Source organism: Hyaena hyaena, unplaced genomic scaffold (assembly GCF_003009895.1).
Source record: "Hyaena hyaena isolate Hyena2069 unplaced genomic scaffold, ASM300989v1 scaffold_23, whole genome shotgun sequence".
Lineage (NCBI taxonomy): Eukaryota > Metazoa > Chordata > Mammalia > Carnivora > Hyaenidae > Hyaena > Hyaena hyaena.
This window is the reverse complement of record NW_024080655.1, coordinates 3,771,738-3,791,729: the sequence shown is the minus strand read 5'-3', so window position 1 is coordinate 3,791,729 and position 19,992 is coordinate 3,771,738. Positions and strand designations below refer to the sequence as shown.

At 57.4% G+C, this 19,992-nt stretch overlaps 1 protein-coding gene across 1 annotated transcript in view; it reads right to left on the bottom strand.

Annotated features, from left to right (window-relative positions):
- ALX4 (ALX homeobox 4) overlaps nucleotides 1-9,286 on the bottom strand; it is a 41,095-nt gene extending 31,809 nt beyond the window's left edge. The window contains exon 1 of the mRNA XM_039226936.1: nucleotides 8,842-9,286. Within this exon, the coding sequence (XP_039082867.1) occupies nucleotides 8,842-9,286 (445 nt within the window). The remainder of the gene's footprint in view (nucleotides 1-8,841) is intronic.
- Nucleotides 9,287-19,992: the final 10,706 nt, after the last annotated feature.

Below are 19,992 nucleotides of genomic sequence, written 5' to 3'. Positions count from 1 at the left end.
AGGGGCGGGGCTCTTGGTCCTAGGCAGAGAACTTGACCATACAGGATGTAGCTGCAGGCACTCTACCTCTCCACACCCTCACCGCCCTCACACTCTCCTCCCTCATAAGCAGACTAAGCCCAAACTGCCTCCAAGTGAGAAGATTGAGGATTGAGTAGCACCATGGAGATAAAGGGACTGTTCCAAAGGCACATTTCCATGGCAAAGCCAAGACTTGAACCCAGGTCTCTCTTTTTTTTTTTTTATTATTATTTTTTTTAATGTTTTATTTATTTCTAGGAGAGAGAGAGAGACAGCGTGAGCAGGGGAGGGTCAGAGAGAGAGGGAGTCACAGACTGAAACAGGCTCCAGGCTCTGAGCTGGCAGTCAGCACAGAGCCCGACGCGGGGCTCGAACCCACGAACCGTGAGATCATGACCCAAGTGAAAGTCGGACGCTTAACCGACTAAGCCACCCAGGTGCCCCTTGAACCCAGGTCTCTTGTTCTCCGGAGACCTGGAGGGAGAGAAGGAGGAAGGGAAGAAGGAGCCTCGGGCTTTTCAGCTACCAGAGAAGATCCAGCGAATCTGTGGCAACTTCCTACTTACCCCAACTCTCTGAGATCTCCTCTTACTGGGCTACATTAGGCCCACCTGGGAAGGGGGTTTGGGGGCTTCTAACGAGCCACAAACCCCGTGGACAGCCCTTCCTGCCAGGCACACGCCACAGCCTGAGTTGGGGCTTCCCCATCCCACCACCAGCCCCAGTGAAGGAGAATCGCCAAGTTATTGATCTTTCTCCCACTCCAGACCTGAGGGGGGGGCTGTGTCCAGCGCTTCCCAGAACCTCCCTGCCCCCCAAGGCCTGGCATGGCGACAGGCGAAGTTCGTGAGCAACCAGTAAGTAGAATCAGCATCTTAGTCCCCTCGTCTGTGAGAGAGGACATTTGGGCCAGCAGCCATTGGGTGTCTCTTCCAACACCGAGTGGGATGCCCACCCCAACACCATGACCCACTGTGGCTGGAGGGGGAGTATCAGAGCTCCGGGACGTGGCCAGTGCCTCGGCCAGGCAGGGGACTATCCCAGAGAGGAGGAAGCTGGTCATATGGCCTCAGCTAACCCCCTAATCCACACGGTTTCCACCACTGAGGGAAGAAAGCTTGGCTTAGGGAACCTTGCGGAGATCAGGAGTGTCAGGCAGGACACAGGGGGCTCGGGATGGGTCCCTGCAGTCCCAGAGGGACCTCCACCAATGCTCTTCTGTTGCCTTGAATCCCCAGGCTCTCAGGATGGAGGCCACCTCATTTCTCAGGAGAGTGGGACCGCAAGCACCTGCCCTATTTGCTGCACACAGAGAGCATGTGACTTCCTGGAGGGGTTACAGCAGAGGAAGAGGGTGGCTGAGCCTCACAGACACTCCCCCAGCCCCTGCCCCCCATCCCTGGCAGCGCAGCCAGCAGTGGGAGGGAGAAAACACAGCTGTGCATTCCGCCTCCCCACTAACCTGGCTACACGGTTCCGTTTCTCCCTGTGTCTCCCTTTGCTCATCTGCTAAATGGGATCAGCAACATGCATTAGGGTGGCCCCCATGATGGTTTCTCTTCCACAGCGAGCCACACGGGGCAGAGGGTATACTCAAGGGTTGGAGGGGGTGTCTTTATGGTGGACCTTGCCAGGGCCTCAGGAAGACCCTAGGGCTCTGTGTCTACTGACCACATGGGGACTCTCCTGCCACTCAGTGAGTCAGCCTTCCTGGGAAGTTGAGAATGGTGGCTGGGAAGGTCAGAGGCACTTAGTTACCGTCTCCCAGCAAACGACCCTGGCGGCAGAGGCTAAGCCTGCCACAGGAGGCCCCAAGGGGTGTCCCTGCCTGGCCCAGGGGCCCCCCTACCACGCATGCAGCCCCCCTGCATGGGGAACAACAGGTGCAAGGGCGGGAGGAGGTACGTGCACACAAATTAGTCCGCATGGCCACCTCCTGGAACACATTTGGACAGCAGGACTCGGACCCAATCGATATGGGGGCTCACACGCCAGCCCGAGTTCACACCGTGCACCGGCTCATGAAACCCCCCAGGCCTCACTCACACAGGCAAAGGGACTGGGATATGCTTACCGGCGGCCTCGTCCCTGCTTGAGGAAGGAGACCCTGGCTCTCCATTCACCCTTCCAGCCAGTAAACATCATGCCCAAAGATCTACACTGGAAGGATCTAAGCTCTAGGACAGCAGGCAGGCCCTCTGTTCTCCCCCAGGGGAAAGTCTGGCACCTAGTAAGTGCTCAGGGGGGCGGGGGGGGGGGCGGGGAGGTAAGTGGAGACCGGGGACATGAGCAGACTGGAGGAGCTGGGAACCCCAGAGCCTCAGCTTCAGCCTGGCCACTCGTGGGCACCAAGACACTCCGTAGTTGGCTCCTCTCCAAATTTAAACACAAGCCGGGAGTCTAGAACCTGCATTTGACTGGGGCCCTCCAGGACCACCAGCCCACTTATCCTGAGAATTGCTGCCCACGTTGTCCCCTGCCTCTTAGCTCCCTTCAGGGAACCCTCAGGACCCGTGTGTGCTTCCGGGAGACTCTTTTCTGTCCACTGTATCCAATTTCTCCTGGACAATGTAAGGGAGGAGGGCAGGAAAACGGGGTGAAGGTTGTCCGTCCAGACTGGAACCATCACAGAATCTCCTAGAGGACTTTTGGAGATTTTCCAAACTCCTGCGTTTCAAAAATTCAGACCCAGGAGAGGAGGGGAAGGGTTTTCCCAAAGCCACGCAGGTCGTAGAGAGCACAGCAGTGGAAACCCGCCCTGATATACCATCACCCTGCCCAGCATGCGGACCCCGCTGGGCCGCTGGGCCGTAGCATCGCCGCCCAAACCTCCACAAACCCCCAGTCTCCGCGAGGGCCCATGGGGTGTGCAGAGAACCAGCTGCTTTCCCCCGGTCCCCCGTCCGTCTCCAGCAGTCCCTCTGCAAGGGCCTTGGAGCTGACGCCCACACTCCGCGCGTGGCCCCCAGTTTGGAAGGAGAATCCGCTTTAAGGCAGTCTGCTTAAGAATCCAGTAAGGCGCGCACCCACTCTCCCTCTTTCTGGAACACGCAGCGGCGCCTGTGCCCAGTGTCTCTGAGCTGAGTCCGCGTTCACAAGCAGAAGCACGGCGCGGTGGCTGGTAAAGACAGGTACTTGGTGGGTGATGGCGCCCCTCTCTCTCTCTCTCTCTCTCTCTCTCTCTCAGACACACACACACACACACACACACACACACACACACACACAGCTAGTATTCGCCAGTAACCCTCCTCTCCAAAAAGGCACAGCGGGCGCAATGGAGCTCCATGGTGACCCTGTCTGCCTCTGGAGCCAAAACCTGAAACTGCCCGCTGCCCTGAATCGCCACCCTTGCAAGTCCCCAGCCGTTTGCTCCTCTGGACCTCCCCCCAGCCTAGCCGCAACTCCCTTTCTACCCCTCCCTCTCCTCCTTGGTGCCTGTGGTGCCTTCCGGTGGGATGGGGGTAGAGAAGAGGGTCTTTGCTAAGGGACATAATGTGCTGGGCATGGGAGGTGGGTGGGAGGGTCTGGTGTCTGGGCCCCCAGAACACCTCTCTGGACACCCTGGAAGCTTCTACGAAAACTTTGAGTCAGCCTTTATAGGGAAACTGGCTCTCAGGCAACGGAGCATTGGCCGACCCAGGTAACCTTGACCCCCCTGTATGGGGTGAGTAAGGAGAATCTTGCAAGGAGGTGGGGGTGTGGCCCATTAGCACATTTGTAGACCATAGCAGAAGGAGGGGGGCTGCACCTGGGGGGGAGAGGTTCCTGGGGGCCACAAATAACTCTGATCCCGGAGAAGCAGCAGCCTGGGGCTGGGACGGATTGCTGGCTGGAGAGTGATGCCTCTTCCTTCCGCAAAAGGGAACTGTTTGGAAGAAAGGTCTCTTGTGTCTAATCCAGACCAGCGGAAGCCGAGTGGTGCCCAGCGCCCCTGAGCATGGGCAACCCTGGGTCTTAAACTATGAATTCACGGAGCAGTACCAGCACATGGCTGTCTTGGTTTCCTAATCTGATGACCCGCCTTGTCACTTTAGCGAAGACCGGGGAACCCCGTACATTCAGAAGCACGTGGCCAGATGGCGCCTGGCAGGCGCATACCGGGCTCTCGCTGCCCCACCCAAAACAGTGCCTGGGTCTAGATGGGGAGGGTTGGGGAGGAGGGGTCGTGGCAGGGGGCTTTGGGTATGGGGAGCCCTCTCTAGCCAAGTACTGGGTCACAGCCTGTCTTCCCTTCTCCCCAAAACGTGCGCATCACCAAGTCCGGCTTCCCGATTCCGATTCCGACACCCATGCCCTGGGAGCCTCAGGTGCTCCAGGCAGGTTTCCCCACATGCAGCTTCAAGCACCCTGGTCCAAGGGCCAGTGGAGAAGCCTGAACCCAGAGGAGCGGAGACCTCACCCGCATAACTGCACCAGCCTCCCTATTTCCATGTTCTGCTTCATATTTCCATTTGCCATCAAAACAAAGCCAACAGCAGAGGTGCAGGAAAAAAGCGGCTGAGACCGACCTAAAGGTGTCCCGGGGAAAAGTGTGCCCAGCTGCTCGCCAAAACAAAGTCCTTAGGGACTTCGGAGAAATTTAACCAATGGTATTTTAACTTGTTTCCCTACCCCAGCTCCGTTTTGCAGCCCCCGTGGCGGGGGCTTAGGAGACTCTGGGAGAGCCCCGCCGCCACCGCATTGAGGTTTCTGCTGCAGCCGGGAAGTCGTTTTCCAGTCCGGGTGGTACAAATGCCCAGGTGTCCAAGGTCACCCTACTCAAGAAACACAACAGTCGCCAACGGGGGGTGGGGGGAGCTCCCCAGCTCTCGAAGTCTCTTCTGAAATTTTCTTAAAACAACTCACACAAAAAAATTCCCCCCTAATTTTCGTGTTCATACACATCTGTATCTTGATCTAGACGGTAGTTATACCAGCGTACACACACGGAACAACTCTTCAAACTTTCCGCTTAGCTGTGTACTACTACACTGTATATAAATTATAATAAAGAAAACTGTGCAAATTAATTGATTTTAAAATACTAAACCCTTAATCTAGGTCTTCTGTTTTTCTATTTAAGCTCCTATGAGTTTAGGCAGACTGTTCAAGCCGCTGGTGGCTACAGAAATTAACCACGTAAAACATTAAAAGCATTTTCCTTCTCTACATCCTCTTCCAAAATTGACGGAGGCTGGGGGGGGGGGGTCGGCAACGACACAGCTCACGAGCTGCTGTTTTTTTCTCCATCATGCTACAATCACCCACCGCCTCTTAATTGCTTCTTCTCCAGTGTCCATTTCTCGCTGTTTTATTTTGGGCTTCTCTTATACAAAACCACACGCCGGTCCTTTGACTAACTTCGAATATGATCCGGCCGGAGGTTACACATTTGGTGGTGTAATGATTATGTCGGCACAGGGAAAGAAATATCCTTAGCATTCAAACACTGCGTCTAATTCGACAAATCTGGAGCAGCCCTTCGGCGGCACCCCAGGGGTCTCCGGCCTGGCTTGCGTCTCCGACCTTTGAGATCCGCGCTTCTCTCAGGGGGCGGGGGGGCGGGGCGCGAGGGGCCGGTGGCCCGGGGGGCCGGGGTGGGATGGCAAGGTAGCGGCTAGCAACGCAAACCTGCGTGCACCGAATCGAAAGCGAAAGAGGGAGGGAGCAGGGCTGCTCCCTGAAGCGTCCTGGGGCGCATGGCGGAGGCCGCGGCTCTGGGAGGCGGCCCGGGGGTTTCGGGGCAAGGCGCCGGGGCCCTCACTCGGGAGACTAGGAAGCTCTTTGTGCCGCTGAGAAACGTTGGTCTCCAACCTGGAGTGTCTGCTGGGTCGCACGGGGCCAAGGACGGGCCAGGGACCAGCAAGGACTTCGAAGGCCGAAGTGCGCACCCGGAGCCCGGCGAGGTCGTGATCGCAGCAGGCGCATTCGTAAAATCGAAATTATCCCCTGCACCCGGAGGGGACTGCGAAATCATCTTGTTCATCAAGGGCCTGCAGCTTGGGAGGATTCTCACCTCTACTTTCTGCAGCTCAGAGAAGACCGGTGGCCGGGGACTGGAGGCGGCTTCCCGGCCGCAGCGCGCTCTCTCCCCGTGGCCCCGGCGCAGCTCCTAGGCCGGAGCGCTTGGACTCGAGGAGTGGTTCTCAGGGCTGAGGTCCCGGAGGAGGTCTCCCGAGCCTCGCCTTCGTCTAGTTGCAGTTACACCGATCGAGACCCCGCTTCCAGCCGAGGGACCAAAAGAGCCGGGAAGGAAGGTCGCAAAGTCCAAGCTACCCTCGGTCAGCCAGACAGCAGCCCCGTAGAGCTTAGCTCTGGAGGCCTTGAGCTCCTGGGAACACCCCCAGGCTTTTTCGTAGAATCTCATTTACCCCCTTTTGAGTCCACACTCTTCAAGCATGGGAGAGAACTGCCACCGGCGTGTGCCTCAGTTTCCCTGCTTGCTGGCCGCCCACAGAGCTGACTCCAGATGCCCTCCTCCCAGCTGCCTGTGTAAAGGGCAGAGCCTCACCTCTTGGTGTCTCGGTTTCTCATCTTAGACTCCATGTGCCTAATCTCATTTTTACAAGGGCCAGAAATCTCCTCCCGGCCAGGAAAGACTACACAGAGCTGTGTGCTGTTTGTGGCTTTGCCCTGAGCAGTGCCTCTGTCTCAGGCAGCAGGGGCATGCGGGGCCCTACAGCTGATTTGGGGCTGCCTTCCGTCCCCATCTGCAGCTTGTGGCTTTGCCCAGAGCAGGGGCAAAGATGTGGGGGCTCACAGGTTCCCAACAGCTGATTAAGTACCTGGAGGAGGGTACACCACACTCTCGCTCTCTACCGTGGGGGGGGGGGGCACTCACCATCCAGTGATGTCAGTTACCAACACTCTCTCCCCACGATGCAGATGAGGAAAGGGCTTTAGAGGAGTAACTTGCTCTACTAGGTAAGGCAAGTAGAGGAAGGGCCAGGCTGGTGTGGGGCGCTCAGCAGGGCTCTGAGAGGGTGTCCAGAAGGGGCCAGCCCTTTCCCCCCTCCCCCTGCACCTGAAGGCATCTTCCAAACAAGAGGTTGGAGGCAGCTTGGGACCTCTTCTTATGTAACGTCTCTTCCTCCTTGGGGAATCCAGGGCAGTGGGAGAGAAAACACATCAGGTCCCTGGCTTTGCACAATGGACCTCCATGGTTTCCCCAGGCTCTGACTTGCTCTCACCTGATAGTCCCCTAAGACGGGACCCGGAGGAGCCTGAGTGAGGCCAGGAGGAGGGAGCCTGAGCCAGGGCGAGGCCCTGGCCGGCGGGTGCCTGCTGACAAGGGCTGACAGCCCCTGCCTGCCTGAGTGTGGAAGGAGCACCTGTGTGGGTGTCTGTGATCTGAGTGCCTGATCTCATTCCAACAGGATGGTGCAGAGGGAAGGTGGAGGAAGTGGGGAAAGGCCACCGGGTCTTTCTAAATCTGCTCTCGGTCCTGTCCTTTGGGTTTGGGAATGTGTGACTATGTGCGAGGCCACATGAGTGAGCGTATTTGGTGTGTGACCATGTTGGCTCATGAAGAAGAGGTTGTGTGTGTGCGTGTGCTCAAGTGTATGACTGTGTAAAAATGGGTCAGCAACCACCTACAGAGCCAGTTCGGGGCCTTTGGGAAAGCTAGTTTGAATGTAAGAAAGTGTGTTCGTGCTGTTTTCCTAAGGCGCCGAGGCCTCCACCATGTCCTATGTCTCTTCATCCAGCCTGGGCCAGTGCAGCCAAAGGCATTGCTCTGTCCCCACTAGCTCATCTCCAGGGCCCTGCCTGAAGGCCAAGGTCTCAGATAGAGTGTGTACCCAGGGCTCCTAGCCCAGAGAAGATTCTTCTCTCCCCTCTGGGGTTCTCTCTGCTGGCCTGGGGCTCATCAATCCCGATTCGGTGGGAAAGAAGGCCGATAGGCTCCTGAGCTGCTCTGGTCTCAGGCCTCCGGTTCCTCCACCACCGTTGCTGAGCTCTGGGGGCCCAGGCTTATGGCCCGCCTGTGAGCTCAAGGGGGCCTGGAGGTCATTTAGGCCTCGGGTTCCCCGTTGGCCCAAATCAGGACCCAGAACCTTCGTTCTCCCCCCAGCACCTCGCTGCCTCGGGCTCTGCGGCTCCCTGCCTTCCTGCGGGTCGGTCCTGAACCATTGTTCCGAACGAGGCCAGCCGCCCCCCAGGTTAGCCACGGAAGAAACGCCTGGAGCGTGAGCCGGCCTGTCTCTCCGCGACGAGCCGCGCTTGTGGGGTGCGTGGGTTTGGGGGGTGCGAGCTGGGGCTCCGATGACTCCCTGGGCGTCCGGGGCCCGGCACCCGTGTGGCCCCCCGCCCTGTTCCACCGCATCCTGGGCGCGCTTCGCCGACCGCGCCGGGCTCCCGGCGGGCTCGGCACCTGCGACGCCCCCACCTGCAGCACCGCCCGAGGAGGAGCCTCCCCGGGCCCGCGGGGAGCGAGGCCTCGGCAGCCCCGGAGCCCCGCGCGCGAGCGCTGCTCCGGGACTGTTCGCCTCCGCGCGCCCGGGGCCGGGGCGCAGCGTCCGCTCCAAAGGCGGCCCCGAGGGCGGCGCAGAGCGAGCGGTTTGGGGAGCCGGCGAAGACGGGGAGAAACCAAGTCCGGGTCGTATTTAACGGCCCAAACGCGCCGAGCCCTCGGCTGGGGGATATGAAGGTGGCAGGGCGGGTTCCAGGGACCCTTCGGAGCAGTCGGTTCCTATTTAACGACCCAGAGCCACCCCGCTGTTCGGCCCCGCGCCTCCCCAGTCCGCCAAGTCCTGCCTCCCGAAAGCCGAGTGGGCTTCGAGCGCTCGAAAGCTTGGGCCCCGGGGTCCCCAGCCCCGAGCGCCCCGCACGTGCACTCACCGTAGCAGGGGACCTGCAAGGCCGCGTTGTGGCCGCCGCTGCCTTCCTGGAGTTTGAGGCTGCCGTCCGGGGGCGTCTTGCAAGCGCCGCGCTGCAAGTAGAGATGCGGTTGCTGCGCCGGCGGCTGCGGCTGCGGCGGCGGCGGCTGCGGGGCGGGCGGCGGCGGCTGCGGCTGGAACTTGTTAAAGGAGCCCCGCGCCCCGGCGCCGCTCTCCAGGGGTGCCGCCAGGTCCTGCTGCCCCGCGCCGTAGCGGCCCCGGCTCTTGGCGTCTCCGAATCCCTGCCCTTTGGCGGCGGCCGAGAGGAAAGTTGTGCCGAACTTCTCGCCGCCGGGGTATGCCCTAAAAGGCGAGGAGCCCTCCCGGCTCTGCGACACCGGGCTGTAGTAGGCGTCCATGGCAGCCGCCGGCGACTCGCAGTAAGAGACACAAGTCTCAGCATTCATGCCTGGCCTGCGCGGGCGACGGGCGGGGGCGCGAGCGAGAGCGCGAGGACGCCACCGCGCGCCTTGGCCGGGAGTTTGGAGAGGCGAGGAGGCGGTGGCCTTGCGCCCCGCGCCGGCCTGCTCGCCCTCCTCCCCTCCACGTCTCTCTCTCTCTCTCTCTCTCTCTCTCTCTCTCTCTCTCCCCCCCCCTCCTTCAATCTCTCTCTCCCCTCTCTCAATCTCTCTCTCCCCTCCTCCTCTCTCTTCCTTCTCCCTCCCCACAGCTGGCCCAGGGAAAGAACGGAGGGCTGTAAAAAGATTCAGATGTTTCAGAAAGTTGACCAGATCTCCCAAACCCTCTTAAGGTTTTTTTTTGGGGGGGGGGGAGTGAAGTCCACCCCCCAGACTCTCTCCTTCCTTCTCTCCCTCTCTCCCCACCCCTGCTCTCCTTCCACCCCCCCTGCTCCTCCCTTCCTCTCTCTCTTAAGAAGATGCTACCAACTCGTTTGCTGGGGATTAAACCCGGAGGCACCCGAGGGCCTTTCGGATTCTAGGGGATTCTAGGCCCTGAGAGGTGACTGGCGCTGCCCTGCCCCCCTCCACAGGACTCCTGAGGCTAGGCGTAGAATTGGCAGATCCAAGATTTGGCTTAGGGGAGGGGGGCATGCAAAACTTTAGTTACAAATTAAAAGAAAGAAAGAAAAGAAAAGAAACAAAAAACACCCAAAAGGTTTTAGGTGGAGTCTGAAGGGTCCCTAGACTCCCCGATGTGGGTGAGTCCTTTGGACACTTGCCTTCGAATTTATGGGCGCAGCTCCGGGCTTTCCCACTTTTCCTCTGTTTCCAAAGCCTCTTCCCCCGTTCTCGATCCCTCCACGAAATTAACACACACTCCCGGCAGGAGTCCTGTGCCCGCCACTTTCCCCTCTTATTAACTCTTTCCCTGCCCTAGAAGGGCGCTGGGTCAGGGTGCCAAGGGGCCCGTGTTCACTCAAGCACCAAGAGATCCTCCATGCGCCAGGTTGGGGAAGCCTTACAGCTCGGTCCCTTCCCTCCCCTCCTGGGACAGAGCCCTGCTCTCCCCAGAACTGCACCCAGCCCCGGGGATTCTCTGGGTCTCTGTCTCAGTGTGTGGGGTTGAGAGCAAGGAGTTGGGAGCCCTGATGGCTGCACCTGGTCCTCACGCTGTCACCTGCTCAAGGCTTGGGGTAAGGGTGAGGTGCCTCCTTTCCCTTTAGACTCACTGTCTCCCACATTAGATTGGTGGCTTGGATTTGATGGGTTGTGGTTTCCCTAGGCGACGTGGGGACACTGGGACCAGCCACAGCAAGGGAAAAGAACTTTTCAGGTGCGCCGGCCCTTTCCCCAGGGTTAGTCATCGATTGTGCCTCGCAACAACTGTGAGCGGTGGGAAAGTTGGGGTCCCCAATTTTTGAAGAACAAACCAAGGCTCAGAGGGGTGTGGTGACCTGGCTGAGGCCCGCCTTGGAAACCATGCTGTCATGCTACATGCATGCAGTCCCTCCTCGGTCCTGGGATGGCATTGGGGACTGTGGAAACGCAAAGCGCGGAGGAAACGGATTTTCCACCGGGGAGTGACTTGGTTTGAAGGAGACCACTTAGAGCAGCTTATGATAAACTGCAGGGAAAATCCCTGGATTGAGGACTTACCTTGAGGGAGGCTGGGCATAGGGTGAGAGAGAAAGGGGCAAAGTAAAACGAGAGAGGGCTTGAGCACCATGAACCCAGGGGTGTGGGTCGGAAATCAATCTTCTGCACCCACCATATCCCAGAGAAAAAAGACCTGGGGGGGTCATGCCTCTACCCCCAGCCTCATCCAGGCTAATCCTAACCCCCACCCCACTCCCTTGGTATCTCTGCTCCTTGCTCTGCCGCCGCCGCCGCCCGCTCAATCCCACATCTGGTTTCCATCGCGGCTTACCTTGAAGTGCTCGTTAATAAAGATATTCCGAAAACCTAGGCCAGGGGTGCACAGGTCCAAACCCCTCCCCCGCCGCCCACTGGGACCTGAGCTTCTCTGGCCCGCAGACGTAAGCCACGCAGATATAAGTCATCTTATATTTATTAATCACCTATTGTACCAGAAGCCATCCACAGGTCATCCCCCAATCCCCGTACCCACCCCCGAAAAGCTCACCTTGTTCTACCCATTTTGCAGATGAGTATACTGAAACTCAGGAGAAGCCATCTCATTTTCCAAGTTCAGAGACGAAAACATGAATGAGGCTCCCATCGTCCCAAATGCTCCCGTCCAGCCCATTTCTTTCAGTTTTCAGAAACTGCCAAGTTCTGCTTGTACACAGCAGTTTAGGGGTTTCCTCTGCCTAGAACTCCCCAATCTTTCACCTGCACTTTTGTCTTGTTAATGATTTGGGGTCCAGCTGGAGCCCTTCCTCCCGAAAGCCTTCCCGCATCACCCCGTGGGATTTGGTTCTCCCATGTGCTGAGTCTTTGTTGGACCTTGTTGTTGTCTTTTTTGTTCAGGTCAGTGTGAACCTTTTTTTCCTTTTTTAATTTTTAAAATTTTTATTTATTTTTGAGAGAGAGAGAGACACGGAGTATGAGCTCAGAACGGGCAGAGAGAGAGGGAGACACAGAGTTCAAAGCAGGCTCCAGGCTCTGAGCTGTCAGCACAGAGCCCGGTTGGGACTCAAACCCACAAACCGGAACTTGTGAGATCATGACCTGAGCTGAAGTCGAATGCTCAACCGACTGAGCCCCCCAGGTGCCCCGGGGTCAGTGTGAATCTTGACCTCACTAGTCAGAGGCTCTTAGAGGGCAGCATCTGCGGTGCTTGGTGCCACACAGATATTTGTGAAATAAAATATTAAAGCCGGGGCTGTTGGACTCAGGGTTCCATCCACTGCCCATTGCCGTAATAGTTTGGATTAGTTCAAGGTCTTTAGTTTCCTTTAGCCAAAAGCAAGCAGTTACTCTCCCTCCCCCTCTTCAGGAATTAAGCGACAAAATTAAGAGCCTGCCTCCTGGGGCTGCACAAAAATAGTGAGTTCTCTTAGAACAGGGGCCAGTCCTGTTTTTTTCACTGCGGGTCTTGACACATCGTAGGTCCTCCTAAAATGCGTGTGGAATGAATGAACAAAAACGGCATGTGGTCAGGCGGCTTACTGGTGAATTTTTGCCAAGGAGTTCCCAGTGAGCAGGCTGGTCCGTCCCCTTACGCAGGAGCTGCCCGGACACACCTACATGGCGGCAGCAACACCTTCTACTGCTCCCCCAAGCCCTCCGATTCCAGGTCCAGACATAAGCAGAAGACCATGGGCATCGGAATGAATGGGTACAAGACAGTCACAGGTGTAATCACAATATTCTCCAGCTGCGTGCATGCCCTCAATGCTGAAAACCTGCTGAGTTCCAGGAAGCTTTCTTTAAGCACTGCCTCCCGCCACCTACCCACCCCCCACCGGGGCTTTTAGTACCTGTTTAATTACTGCCTCATTATCCAGCCTATTCCTCAGCTACCTGGGGAATTTCAAACCCTGAGCCCCTGGGGCACAGCGTGTGATGCCTTCAACGGGAAGCCCTTCTAGGCCCTGAGGTCCTTCTTGGAATCGGCACTACAGCCTTCTACCTTCTACATTGCATCTTATGGACTCGGAAAGAGCCAGGCACTGGCTAGTGCCTGTGTGGGGTTTATGACAACATGCTGGGCGTGTGTTTCCCTCATGAAAACCATCACTGACCCCTTCTCTCAAGTCCCTACAAACGCAACTTTCAGGAGAGAACACTAATAAGAGTAGTTGGTTATTTCTGTCTGTGTGCAATCATCTGTTCATCTATCAGCCTGTCCTTCCTTCCTTCCTTCCTTCCTTCCTTCCTTCCTTCCTTCCATCCATCCATCCATCCATCCATCTATTCATCCATCCATCCATCCATCCATCCATCCATCCATCCATCCATCCATCTATCCCTCCTTTGCTAAAAGCCAAGCCACTTGCATCCAGTCCCCTCACAAGGGTTGCCAGCCATCTGGCAACTCGGAGGGCACTGAAGTCAAGTTTGGGCCCAGCCTCTGCTCTCCAAGTGAGTCATTTCTCCTGCAGCTAACACTTCCCCTGGCTTGCTGTTTGTCTTGAAGCTGCTCCAGCTGCCCTTGACACCCCCGGCTTGGCCATATCTCGGTACTTCTGGTTACTGCACTACATACTGGGGCACGATGGGGGTCAGCAGGGCCCTCTGCTGTAAGTCCTGCACCCCTATCCCTGGCAGGCACATCCCCACGGTCCCCTTTTCCCTCCCTTTTGCAACTCCTGCTCAGCCCTCCTGGAAGCAGCTTTCCCCTTTTGAGGGCTCTGCACACAGCTGGGGAAAGGGAAATGCTGAAGAAAAGCCTTTCTTTGTCAAGGCCAAGTGTCCAGTGCCCCCTCCTCTGGGAGACCTTCCTTCACCACCCCAGCTACTGCTCTGTCACATTTGTCTATTTAGTTTTTCCATAGTCTCTCTCCTGAACCGACTTCATCCCCACATTTGTTGATCTACTTGGTTTATTGTCTGTCTTCTTACTGGGATGTGAGTTCATGGCTACTGGGTCCCCAGTTGGAGTACATAGCACGGCTCAGTAATATCTTTTGAATGAACGGCTGAAGGAGTGGATAAACCAATGGATGGATGGATGGATGGATGGATGGATGGATGGATGGATGGATAGCAGGAGAGAATGAATGAATGAATGAATGAATGAATGAATGAATGAATAGCAGGAGAGTGTGCTCTAGGACTGGAGGGGAACTGCCCAGACCTTGTGGTTTAAGGCTGGAACTCTTGAGATCAGGCATGTAGGACTGAGTTGGCTAGAAGGTCCCGGACTGGGAGAAGGCACAGCAGAAGTGTCTTTCTTTCAAAGGGAAGGATGGATTTGGAGCCATTCCCTTTGGTCAGAACTCTCCTCCACGCTGCCCCCTCCCGCCCCTGCGCTTGCACTCTCAGCCACACTGGCAAAACAGTGGAGCTCAGGGCCTGGGCACTTTAGCCTTGGCTGGCAGACTGGCTTATCTTCTATGTGATTTCTGACCACCCCAAGCTTCAACTTCCAGTGTGAGTAAAATGGGGACCATGCCCACCTCTGCGAGTGTTTACACTAACGACTTGACTGGAAATTGCCCCTCTGTAAGTGGCAGGGGGGAAAAGACTGTGTGGAAGTTTAGGGCCAATGAAACAACATTTTGGACACCTGCATAATGGGCAGAAAGAATCAAGCTATAAACTGGGGAGGCCGGGACCCTTGCAAATCTTGCAGGAGAGCCCTCCCTGCCTTGCTGACCCCTGTACACAAACCTCACACTCCAGAAATAACATAGTATTAGCAGCAATGTGGTGGACAACTGTTACCAGTAAGCTCTTGCACACTGAGATCTTTGCAGTCCTCACAATAGCCCCATGGTGGTACTATTATTCTTATTTTACGGTGATTAAATACTCGAAGCACAGAGAAGTGAAACAATTGGTTCCCGTTATCAGCAAGGCAGAGGACTTGGGATTCTAACTCGGGGGATCTTACCTCAGAACCCATGCTCCAGATCGCTTTGCCTCGTCAGAGATCTCTGGAACCCCGTCTGGTTCTCAGAGATCTCTGCGGACGGGTGGGCCCACTGGCCTGCAGGGCGCGCAGAGGGGCTCTCCTCCAGTGCCGAACGCGCGGGCGTAATAGCAGTGAGCGCAGCCAGGGTCTCGGCGCGATCGCCAGTCCCAGCCCTGTGCGCGGACCCACTTGCGTCCAGCCTCCCAGACCCTGCCCCAAGGCTCCCCGAAGGCGGACACCAAGGCGTCTGCACGCTCAGCCCCCGCGCCGGCGCTGCCCTCGGGCCAGCCGCGCCCCCTATTGGACTGAAGCGGCGGGGGTGGGGCACTGACCCACCGAGGTTCTCCAGGTCTCCGACGCCCCGGCGAGGGGGGCGCAGGACGCAGCAGGTCGCGGCCAAAGTGCGCCCCGCTGCCCTGCGGGAGGGGTGGGGTCTCTTAGGAGCGTTGAACCCGCAGGAGGACCTAGCCAGAGGGCGCGAGACCAGGTCCCCGCCTGCCCTTCCTCCTTGTCAGGACTTGTACCCGGAGTTTCAGTGCTTCCCCTTTTTCCTCGATGCCCCGGACCCGCATCGGTCCCAGGCTGGCAAACGCTCAGGAATTCGGCGCGGGGAGAGGCCTCCGAGGGCAACCACGTCCCCCTCACCTCCTGCACTGTTTTTAATAAGGCCGGAGAGCCAGGGGGTCGAAAGGAAGCCTGCATTCGGGGGCACCTCTTTCGGCATTAACCTACCAGTGGTGCGGACGGATAAGCGAGTCGTTCTGTAGTTCCTGTCGCTCACACGCAGTTCGGTGTTGGGCGTCGAAGAAGTACGAAGGGGGAGGGATGGAGGTGTTTACAAAGGACCGATCCGCCGCCTCCTGCGCCCGCGGGGACGCACACCTTCGCGCATCCAGATGCGCGCGCTCGGGGCGCCCGGCGTCTACACTTCCCCGCGCGGGGCTGCGGGGCCCGTCCGAAGGCGCAGGCCCCGCCACGCAGCCGGGTCCCCTGCCCTCCTCTCGCAAGCGTCAGGCGGGCAGAGGGCTCTGAGGGCCGGCGCTGGCGGAGCTGGAATCTGGGGAGTCCCGTGGAAAAAAGCGCACGAGAGGGGGTCTGCACTCTGCCGGGGCGACCGCCTTCATCCCGGAGCCTGAGGGTGCTTGTTAGAACCGGCAGGGAGGGCACCCCCGGAATACTGGTTACAGCCCAGGAGGACACGGATCATTTAAATCTACAGATAATCTCAAAGGTCGTCAGCCAACCTCCCAGCCAGGTGTTGGGACTGGAGCCCCCCCCTCCCCCCATTGCGTTCTCCCCGTCCTTTCTCTCCCGGAAGGCAGTCCTTAAGGTTTCAAAAAGTGGCTGGGAAGGACTGGCCCTGGGAAGATGGAGGCCCAAGCACACCCTCTCATGTACACAGGGGTCTCAAGGGCAGAAATGGGGGTCTCAGTTTCTTGCTGGGAGGAGAGGATGTGCCCTTGCTCAGCCAACCCAGGGAAGCACTAGGAACTTTGTGCCCATTTCTCTGATCAGAAGATAGAGGCTTCAGCAATGGAGGAGAAGGGTTGATGGCCAGAGGGACCTGGGGCCTCCCTCAGGCTACGTCTGACTGCCTGTGGCAATGGGGTGGTCTCCCCTGGAATGGTGGGGAGGGGGGAGGGAGGAGGCAGCCAGGTGCCCTGACAGTAATTCCATTAGTGGTCCAGAGACCAGCTTTAGATTCAAGTTTGAATCCCAGCTCCACCACTTTTCGGCTGTGTAGTATGGGCTAAGTGACTGCCTTTCATAAGCCTCAGTGTGCCTTTCTGCATAATGGAGAGAACAACAGTACCGACTTCAGAGAATAGCTGTAAGGATTACATGAGATCATACTCACATGCTGAAGTATTTTCTGGGAACAGTAATCACCTTGTTTCCATATTGGAGACCCTGTGATTTTAAACATCAGAGCCCAGCCTTAGAGAACCAGGAAGGACCATTTTGGGTTTCTGTCCTTCCAGCTTTGGGGAAATGGGTCATATTCCTCCTCCTCTCTGACCAAAGCTCCTCTGTGGACCAGGCAGGCTCCTATCAAAGCACCAGGAGAGAAAAGGCGGAAGGAATTCAGAGCTCCCAGAGTCCCGCCCTCCCTACAGTGGGTGCCAGTGGTTGGTGAAGGTTGTGTGCTGTGTGCGGGTGGGGGGAAGTTTTAGGGGAGGAGGGTCGCTGCTGTCCTCCAAGGCCACCTGGCACTCACATCCCTTGCTTCTCTGTGAGCTCCCCGTGCTGTGAGGTGGGGTGTGCACCCCTGTCTACAGCCTGGGAGACGGAAGCCCAGAGAGGTGACGCCCCTTGCCCGAAGTCACATTGCTTGCAGAGGTCAGGTTGACTCTCAAGCTCAGGGCTTTGGGCTCCCTCCCAGGCCTGGTATTTTTGGCCCAGCGGCCATAGCCTGTGGGGCCCTACCACGGGGGTGGGGTGGGGGCTGAGGTCTGGCATGTGCATCCCTTGCCTGCAACCTATCCCCTACCCCGCCAGTCCCAGGCCTGCCTCCGGAGGGAGGGATCCTGGCCCTAGCACCTGTCGTAGGAGGCAGCCAGAGTGCACATTCTGATCCCATAATCCTGAGGCTTGTGATTGGCAGGGAGGAGGAGGGAGGGTTGGGGGGAGGGCAGGGCGGTGGAGAATGCCAGAGAGAAAAATTTGAGCAGCCCTAGGAACCAGAGACAGAAGCAAAGTCAGTGCCGGGCACATAGTAGGTGCTAAGTGGTGGTGGTGATTCTATTTCTCTTGCCTCCTGCTCTCACTAGCTGCCTCCCAACCTTCCTACCCTGTCCATCCCGCAGGGTTGTATCTGAGGACCAAGGTCTGACCTGAACCCTCTCTCTCCTACCCTGCTTGCTGTCCTTTCCTCCCTGGGGCCTGTGGGCCCTCAGCCGACCTCGCGCGCTCCCCCTCCCCCCGGTTGGGGGCCGGAGCTGGTCCAGAGTGCGCGGCTGTGGGCAAACTGGGATTACATCTCCTCCAGTCGACCTCCCCTCCCAGGGCTCAGGGGTGGGCCGGGGATAAGGGAAGCAGGGGCCTTGATTGCCGAGCTAAGGGCGGAATTGCTCACAGCCAGGTGATTCCCCACTACCCAGCCCTAGGGGGAGCCTCTGTCTGCGCGGGCTGGAGTTGCCCCGGACTGGAGTGCATCGATTTGGAAAACCTACAAGGCAGTTACGGAGATAAAAGACACAACAAATCCAGAGTGTTCCGCCACCAGGGGACAGAGGCGAGGCCCCGAGGGGGCGGCACTTTCCCTTAGCTTCTTGGGTGCCGGATCAGGTCCCGCGCTCCTCTGTGGATCCGCGCAACGCACTCCCCCTCGGTTCTCGCCCGAGGGCTGGAGACTGAAGGAGGGAGAGCCAGCCGCCCGAAATACACGGGAAATCACAACCCCCGCAGAGCTGTCGGGGGGACAGGCTTTGGCTCCTTGGTCCTCCAAGCGTCTGCGCAGTGACGCGCTGTGGGGCCTCGGAGGCGAGCTTCCTCTCCCAGCCTGTTTCCCGAGCTGCTCCGCCATCCTCAGGAGCGCGCAAGCTTCTAGCTACTTTCTCTAAATTGAATTCGTGTCCAGGTCGCAGTGGAGTTTTTCCCAGAGAGGTAGTCGAAAACTACCACTAGTTGAAACTAGTTGAAAACGCGCGCGCGCTCTCTGGAACGGGCAGGATTGGTTGCGACTCCTCCATCTGCGTGCGGATGTGCAGTCTTCCGAGGTCACTTCTCCCTGTGCCTCAGTGTCCTCACCTGTGAAGTGGCGGTGGTTACTGCTGTTTCCTAGGGAAGAGATCACGTGGGCGGGCCATGCCTTGACTCCGGTTCTTATTTGCATGTGGGTCGGTGGCAGAACGCGTGGCACACGCAGCCTTGCCCTCATCATGACCGAGTGTGCCATCACATTCAGATGACCTGGTCGCTGGCTTCCCGGAATTCTTCATTCTGCCCTGCTCCTGGGGCCACAGGACTCGCCTTTCAATGGCCCTTCTGGTCCCCAACCGTGGCCGGTCAAATCCTTTCAACATTAGTCTCCTTCAAAATAATTCAGCCGAAGCACCCTTTCCCTTGCTAAGCTAACTGACACGGTTTCCGTTTCTGGGGGGGATAAAGGTGGGGAGCAAAATGTGCTTTGCTAATTATTGCACCTAGAGTAGAAATTGATGCCTATTGTGATTTTTTTTAAAGGTGAAATTCACAGAACATAAAATTAGCCGTTATACAGTGGCATTTAGTGCCTTCCAAGCGTCACCCAGCCACCACTTGTGTCTAGTTGGAAACATTTTCATCACCTCGAAAGGATCGATTCTCCTTCAGCTCTGTCCCCAGAATAGAGTTGCGGGTAGGCAGACAAGCCAGATGCCAGGACTCCATGCCTTTACAACTTCCCTCTTCAAAGAAGAGTTTCTTCTCTTTTCAAAAAGGAGCTCAGTTTCTCCAATGATTTGCATAGTGGATCTCAGAGGACTAGGGAGCAGAGGAGGTGGGAGTAGATGGCTTTTCCAGAGCCTGGGGGACGTGTGTGTGTGTGTGTGTGTGTGTGTGTGTGTGTGTGTGTGTAGGGTGTAGGGGAGGGATTATGGGACAGGGCCCTGGGGAACCAGGCTCAGTAGAAGGCGTTTGATGGTTCTGCTCATCTAGAATACAGGTGTGGGAGTGAGGGGGCTGCACGTATAGTTTCACAAGGACATTTCACACCAGTGGCTTTCCACCATCTTGGGGCAGCTGCTTCTTTGGTAATCGGATGAAAGCAAAGGAGCCTCCTTCTAGAAAGATGCAGGTAGATGTTACATTAGTTTTCCCAGGGCTGTCATAACAAGTGACCACAGACTTGGTGTCTTAAAAGAAATGTTTTCTGTCACAGCTCTGGACACCAGAAGCCTGAAGTCAGCGAGTCATGAGGACCATGTTCTGGGGGAGGCTGCTTCCTTGCTTCTTCCAGCTCCTGGTGACTCCTGGCTCCCCGGGGAGCCTTCATTACTCCCATCTCTGCCTCTGTCTTCCCATGACCTTCTCCTCTGTGTCTTCTCTTCTGTGCCTTCTAAGGGCATTTGTCATTGGATTAGGGTCCACCTGGAGATTCCACGATTATCTCAAACATCCTCCCCCCCGCCAGATAGGGTCACACTCCCAGGTGCCAGGGCTTAGGACCTGGAGGTGTCTTCTGCAGGGG